Source organism: Limulus polyphemus, unplaced genomic scaffold (genome assembly GCF_000517525.1).
Source record: "Limulus polyphemus unplaced genomic scaffold, Limulus_polyphemus-2.1.2 Scaffold1512, whole genome shotgun sequence".
Lineage (NCBI taxonomy): Eukaryota > Metazoa > Arthropoda > Merostomata > Xiphosura > Limulidae > Limulus > Limulus polyphemus.
Window position 1 is genome coordinate 172,733 of NW_013667122.1, and position 8,212 is coordinate 180,944.

Consider the following 8,212-nt stretch of genomic DNA (forward strand, 5'->3'; position numbering starts at 1 on the left):
CTGTTTATTCTTTATTTATTATTATAAAAGTAACTAAAATATAAAAATAGGGATCTTTTTAGGTTAGTTAAGATTAGATTAGGTAAAATAAATAAAAATAATGATATAAATGTTTCATGAGGCATGCATGCATGCAAGCAGCTCGTAATAGTTCATGGGTAATGTAATTCCCCAATAAGATAAATGAATGTAGTTTCACTCTACATTTGAAGTCATTCTAGAAAGAAAAAGAGCGTAATTTAGATTTGGGGGGGGGGGTATGAGGTCAGTCAAATTTACCAACCTTATATGGAGTTAGGGTAGAGAAAATAACAATAAAATATAAAGTTTTACTGAAAACAAACATTTGAAATGTATTTAGGAGGTTTTAGAGATTACACAAATGAAATTTGAGGTGAAGAAAAGTATTTTTAATCTTAACATAAAAATCACTTTGCACACGGACTATTCAAAACAAATACTCAATATGTTCATGAACAAGTCTTTATTTTAGTTTATTAAAAATACCTCACTAAAAAATTGGATTTTTTGTATGTGAAAGACTTGTAGTGTTAACTGAAAGACTGCCAAATGATGTGAAGATGTACATATTATATTGAAAGTTAGAAGTATTAAATCTATAAAGACTTTAATCGAGTACAAAGTGGTCATGTGGTCAGTCAAGTTTACTCAATTTAGTCAAATTGACTAAACCCGTGTTGAGAGAGTTACTTGCTTCTTTTAAAAATGGATGTATATGATACTTTTTTTTTATTATCCAAATCAGATGAAGAAGGCATTTACCATGGTTTTAGCAATAACAATGATTGATTAGCTTCAGAAAGTTTTGATTTGTAGTGATTATTTACAATCAGGTCTCTCATTTTTACAAATGCTTTCAACACAGTTTGTACTGATGCTTCAGAATTTTGTATGTTGTGGAATTGAAAAGTCTAATATGCAGAGCAGCATAAAGAGCTTAAAAACAGTCTTTAAACAGTGTTTACATTTTTCACATGCTCCCAACTAATTTTTATTTTCACTTTTACAATTATTTATTTCAACAATGATAATCACAATTTAGTTGAGAATGTTTATAAGTAGTGGAAACAACCAAATTAAACACCCACTAATATACTTTGCCTTTGATGCAATTTTAAAACTTTTTGATTGATAGTCATTCTGTCTGTCGGTTGTTACCTAGTTCGAAGTGAGCAAGAGAACTTCAGAATGCTAGGTAAAAATCAAATGTTTTTGTTAAATAAAACTGAAACATTTTACTATATACTGTAATGTCCAATGTTTGAACATATTTTTATATCTATGTTTCTGAAGCTTATTACCCCCTTATGACCAGATTACAAGACAAAGTGACATTAATTAAGTAGAATTCTAAGTAAAAGTTGAAATGTCAGTATGTTTTAAATGCATGTGTTCAGGTTTGGAAAATCATGGAAAATATATTAAAAGAAGGTGGCCATATTATATTTAAAATTCCATACAATTGGATACATTTCAACATATAAATATGATTTAATTGTTTGTATGGTTCAGATAAAAACAAATAGTAAGCTTATTTGATAGCTGTAGATTTTTATTTAATGCTAGACATTGAAATGATATATTTATTTGGGTGCACAAAACTTAGCTTCTATTTCTGGAAATTGACTGTCTTATTCTTGAATGTCATTAGAGGTTTAAAGAACACTGTACTTTATTGAACATGTCAACGTTATTTTGAGATTGTTCTCTGAGAAACCTAGAGTTAAGCACTTTATAACTTTATAGACATCTCACTTTATTACATTTCTTAGAAATTTAACACACTTTGAAATAGTTGAAGTATACTTTTTACATTGTTTAGTTTATGCTATATATGTGTGAAGTATACTTTGTATACATTGTTTAATTTTATGATATATATATGAAGTATACTTTTTTGTACATTGTTTATAGTTTTATGCTGTATATCTGTGAAGTATACTTTCATACATTGTTTAGTTTTATGCTGTATATCTGTGAAGTATACTTTCATACATTGTTTAGTTTTATGCTGTATATGTGTTTAAGCCACTTCATGCCAAATATTTTTTTAAGGCCTCCATTAACTACATTTTTGATTATGATTGTTTTACAGTAGCTGGAATTAAATTACAAACATAGGAGATACAGTAGTAAAAAAAACAACAAAAAACAATTGTCACATAAAGATTTCCACAAAATACTTTTCAGTTTAAGAGTAGACAGATCTTACATGTGGAAAGCTTTGGTAAGCATTACTTAAGCAAGAATGAACTGTGAGTGACAGAATATGCATAGATAACAATAACTGTGGCTCTCTAATTGTTGTTGGTGCAGTTTTCTTTTTATAGAAATCTTTTTTATTCCTAGTTATAGTTATGACATGAAAGTTCACAGTTCTATAAGATATTTGTCACCAGATAATAAGTGTTCTTTTTTGTTGTGACAGTTAATATATGTAGTTCACAGTTCTGTAAGATATTTGTCACCATATAATAATTGTTCCTTTTTTTGTTCTGACAGTTAATATACCAAGTTCACAGTTCTATAAGGTATTTGGCACAATATAATAACTGTTCATTTGTTGTTGTAGTGTTTTTTGTTCTGACAGTTAATATACCAAGTTCACAGTTCTATAAGGTATTTGTCACAAGATAATAACTGTTCCTTTTTTGTTGTGACATTTAATATACCAAGTTCACAGTTCTATAAGGTAGTTGTCACCAGATAATAACTGTTCCTTTGTTGTGGTGGTGTTTTTTGTTGTGACAGTTAATATACCATGTTCGCATTTCTATAAGGTATTTGTCACCAGATAACAACTGTTCAATTTTTGTTGTGGCATTTAATATACCAAGTTCACAGTTCTGTAAGGTATTTGTCACAAGATAATAACTGCTTCTTTTTTGTTGTGGTGTTTTTTTCTGACAGTTAATATTCCAAGTTCACAGTGTGTAATCACTGATTGTAAAGCTATATTTGTTTAAGTACTTTTTATTTTCTAGACAATGAAAAAATACCTCAACCTTTCAATAAGTATAGCGAGTTGTAGCAGTTCAGTCCTTTAAGTAGAAAAATTATTTTTATCCCATTCTGTCTTTAGGGACAACAAGGGACCTATTGATCCATCTCGGCTATCTCATCCTCTAAATTAAACTAGAATCTTAAAGCCAGCCCTTATCATTCATATAGTTATCAAGCTTTCTCTTTTTGATTCTAATCTACTGCCTTCACAACATCTGAAGGCAACACATTCCAGAGGCCAACAACTCTGAAGTAATTATTGTTCTGAAATCTACATTGGGGAAAACTTTTTATTGTACTAAGTGTCCAAATTGTACTCATCAAGAGGTTTTCTGGTGTTTTAAGTGCCAAATCCCACAGAGAATGTTAACTTGACTTCTGATTTATTAGCGTGAATTAGATACAGTAAGTGGCACTGCTACAGTAGTTAGCATGTCACAAGAGTTTGTGTTCCAACTGTAAAACTATTCTTAAATCCTGTATAAATGGGATACTGCAGATTGACTAACACACCATCTCATTTGCAGTACTTAGACAGTGGGAATACCTTGGGTTTATTTTGAAAATCCATAATTGTAACTCTATTTCTTTTATATTTTTCCTAATACCAAATGCCTGTGGGATTCATTCATGCTGGAGGAAATACCTTAATGTGGCACAAGTTCATGACCCTTGACCTAGAGCTAGCCATTAAGATAAATTGTTAAGTACACATGTTTTGTAAATTTTAGTTGTTTATTAAAGCTAATATTTTTGCTGGATCACTATTTAATTTTGTTACATTTTTGATTAAACTTTGTTTTTCATCATCCTCTTTGGTGATGTTTCCAACAATGCCACAGAGTATTGCATGATGTTTTTGTGGGTAAATCAAAAGGTTTAATACCTAAAAACATATGCTAATTAGTGTGCAATATTTTTAAAAATTCCTAAAATGTAAAATCTCCATATAATCATATGATATATAACATTATCTATTGATCTGCAGTTAAGGTTTTGTACTTAACCTATTTATTCTAGCAGAAACTTGTATTAGGACAAGTCATGTTGTACCAGGAAAATTTGATTTTTTTTTTCTGTCCTCATGTCAGTAAACAAGAAAGTATTCTTAACCCTTAAGTACTGGCGTGGGGTCTGTTTGGTCCCCCTACTAAAACATGTATAGCTCCAAGTTTATTAAGTTTGCAAATAGATTTTTTCATCTGGTGACTTTACTTGAAAAAGAATGAAGAATTAAAATCTTTCTTTAAAATCTTTTTAAATAAATTTTTTCTTCCCCATTTGCAATGGCTTGAACTAAATACACATTAAGATTACACTTGTACGTAAGGATTAAGAAAGTGTTAAATAATGCATTTCATTGTTGTTATGGAAATTTGTAATTCTTTAAAATGCTTATAGCATGCAATAGTGTGCCCATATGCATTACACAACACCATTATCTATTTTTCTTGTTTTTTTTTCTGCTGAAAAATTTGATACTTTATGTTTAAATAGTATATTGTAATAATTTGTCTTTCAAGCTTTTGTGGAACAGGAATCCAATGTTATGTAGCCCATTTACTAACATTCTTTTATGTCTGAAGTAATCTTTATACAAGGAAGGAGGAGTTTATAAGCATAGTATTTGTCATCCCAGTGCAATATTATATGCTAGAATAGAAAGTGCATTTTTCCTCTATTTAAACGAGACCACAAAAGTTGATGAATTAGTATAAAAGAAAATGATGTGTCAACCCTGATGGGGGAAAAAAAAAAAAAAAAAAATGAAGTAGCTATCTTATGTTTGAAAGTGGGAGCTATAACAATCAGATTGATTCTGAAATTTGTGTTTATCTCTGCCAGCCAGGTTAGTATGTATGTCTGTGGTGTCTGGATCTGTATACCATAATTATTTATTAAAGCAAAATACCAAGAAGATAATGAATTACTAAAAAGATGCCCCCCCAGTGGCATGTCTGTGGACTTGTACTGCTAGAAACCGGGTTTCGATACCCGTGGTGGGCAGAGCACAGATAGCCCTTTGTGTAGCTTTGTGCTTAATAACAAACTAAAAAGGTATTCAGTTTTAATACATATATTACAGATCATATGTTTTGTCTTAATTGAAGCGTATCAACAGCGAAAAAATTTAGTTAAATCTAAAAAGTGTTTACAGAATTTATTTTTGCTTATTAAAATGGGGAAAAAATTATAATAAATGGTTTAAATAGATTTTAAAATATGCAATATAATACAAATAACAGTATTAACTACATTCAGTATTTTTTCGTTGAGGACTACTGAAAAATTAATCATTTTTTTGTAATATTCTTCTGTTGTTTACAGTTTCTATTTAAAGTGTGTCATACTGAAGAATCATTACCGATGTTGTAAGATTTATGTGCAAGCTCTACAGAGAGCTACTGTTGACAAATTTTCTCATATTTGTTGTTGGACTAATATTTGACTAATTAGATGAGCTAAGGAAGAAGAAAAAAAAATATATATATATACATGTTTATCCATACACTTCGGTGTTTACCAAATGTGGTTTATGATTGCCTATTATATTTTTTCGTTCCTCTTTCAATCTTTACCTTCCCTGCTTTGTAGGATGATAGCGGGAATATGATTTGGATATGCCCAGCCTGTACTAATCCTGATGACGGCAGACCAATGATTGGTTGTGATGAGTGTGACAACTGGTTTCATTGGTAAGAATTGACTTATTAGTCAAGTGTTTTTAATCAACTAGCATTAATCTGTAAGGTATTTTATACTTCCTTGAAAATGTTACTTATATCTCGTTTTTGTTTAATTTATGTACAAAAAATTATTTATACTTTCTTGAATTTATGTATATTTAACATTTCTTCAACACATTAATTTGCTCAACTTTCATTTAGTGTTATTCTTTTGCTAAAGTTTAGTGCTTTAAAGATGTCAAACACTGATGAAAGATGGTGATCTTTTTTGTTAGAGGGTATGTGTGGGGATAGTTGTTCCACCAAAAGATGAATAATGGTGATCTTTTTTGTTAGAGGGTATGTGTGGAGATTGTTGTTCTGCCAAAAGATAAATAATGGTGATCTTTTTTTGTTAGAGGGTATGTGTGGGGATAGTTGTTCACCAAAAGATGAATAATGGTGATCTTTTTTTGTTAGAGGGTATGTGTGGGGATAATTGTTCCACCAAAAGATGAATAATGGTGACCTTTTTTTGTTCGAGGGTATGTGTGGGGATAGTTGTTCTTCCAAAAGATGAATAATGGTGATCTTTTTTGTTAGAGGGTATGTGTGGAGATAGTTGTTTCACCAAAAGATGAATAATGGTGATCTTTTTTTTGTTAGAGGGTATGTGTGGGGATAGTTGTTCTGTTAAATATGAATAATGGTGATCTTTTTTTGTTACAGGGTATGTGTGGGGATAGTTGTTCCACCAAAAGATGAATAATGGTGATCTTTTTTTGTTAGAGGGTATGTGTGGAGATAGTTGTTCTGCCAAAAGATGAATAATGGTGATCCTTTTTTGTTAGAGGGTATGTGTGGGGATAGTTGTTTCACCAAAAGATGAATAATGGTGATCTTTTTTTGTTAGAGGGTATGTGTGGGGATAGTTGTTCCACCAAAAGATGAATAATGGTGATCTTTTTTGTTAGAGGGTATGTGTGGGGATAGTTGTTCAGCCAAAAGATGAATAATGGTGATCCTTTTTTGTTAGAGGGTATGTGTGGGGATAGTTGTTTCACCAAAAGATGAATAATGGTGATCTTTTTTGTTACAGGGTATGTGTGGGGATAGTTGTTCCACCAAAAGATGAAGAACCATGGTATTGTGACCGCTGTATAACGAGGAAACAAGAGGCAGTACCCAAGAAAAAACGGAAAAAGAAAAAATGATTTTGGGGTGCAACCGCAATACAAAGACGAGTTTTTGTTTCTTGATGTTTTAAAGTTTTCTTAATAAAGCCTTCCTGGTGCACTGAGGCATGCCTCTTTCTTTTTATTCAGGCCTATTCCAAACCGTTTGATATAGTATTGATAAATGTAACATACTTCAGGAGCTTGTATTACGCATTGTAGAAAACAGAATCAAGCTATTATTAAATACAGTTATACAATCCGTAAACTAAAATAATAAAGAAATTCTTAAAGATTTCATATCTTTGTATCTTAATACTTCTTTCTATTACATGGATTTTATATTTCACATTTAAAGTTATACTTCGGATAAGATTGAAAAGAAAAATTATTTTCTGAATCTCTCTTTTTTTTCTCATACGAATATATAAGATATCTGCTTAATGATGTCTTAATAATATCAGAAATATCATTTTAAAGTATTTGTGATTAACATACCTATTTTGGATAATATAATCATAGATAAGCATACATTGAATGAAAAAGTTTGAAAATCGAAAACCCTACTATGAATAATTGTAAACGATTATAAGAAAAATCTGAGCATTTAGCCTTAGAGCACCAGAGAAGTTTGCAAAAAAGAAAAAAAAAAAGGGTCATTTTACAAAGAAATATATAGATTATCTTGTATAATCTTATATTCACATGTGGTAAGTTACCTAAATAGGAATAGTATGAGTGGCTTTTTCATGTTGTCCGTGTTTGTTGCTTTCTTCTTACAATGACTTATTTTAACAGACGGATCCACTGAAACTAAATGTTGTGAGGTGAACACAGAACATTGTTGTTCCAGTTTGGTTCTCTTTGCAGCATCTTATAAAAAATAGTTTTTACATGTAAACTTCTTTATTTAACTGAATTCAACAAAATAATACATTCCAGGAAACAGACAATTTTAAAGAAGTTAAATTAACAGAATATGATGTGGTAAAGTGAAACAAAAGTGGTTATTTCAAATTCTTTAGTAACATTAGTCTCGATATTTACATGTATAAACAATATTGATTAATTTAACCATGTAGTTAGGTGAAGTATGATAGAATCTAATCATACATATGAGATCTTTGGTGATACTTTTTATAATAATTAGGTGGATCTTTTGTTACTTTAGATCAGTGGTAGGCAACCTATGACCCGCAGCAATAATTTGGCTGACCCGCCAAAAGTTGGCTTCACCATTGCAACCCGTAAGGGCACAATCATTGTTCAGTTCAAATTTCTCGGCTATGTGAGAAGAACAACGATATTAAAGGAAAGAGTCACGGCTACGGAGAATTTTAAGATCAG

The 8,212-nt window shown here is 30.5% G+C and overlaps 1 protein-coding gene across 1 annotated transcript in view; it reads left to right on the forward strand.

Moving 5' to 3' along the window:
- LOC106463902 (transcription initiation factor TFIID subunit 3-like) overlaps positions 1-6,992 on the forward strand; it is a 77,601-nt gene extending 70,609 nt beyond the window's left edge. The window contains exons 10-11 of the mRNA XM_022391536.1: positions 5,620-5,720; positions 6,790-6,992. Coding sequence (XP_022247244.1) covers positions 5,620-5,720; positions 6,790-6,904 — 216 coding nt within the window. The 3' untranslated portion in view covers positions 6,905-6,992. The remainder of the gene's footprint in view (positions 1-5,619; positions 5,721-6,789) is intronic.
- The last annotated feature ends 1,220 nt before the right edge of the window (positions 6,993-8,212 follow it).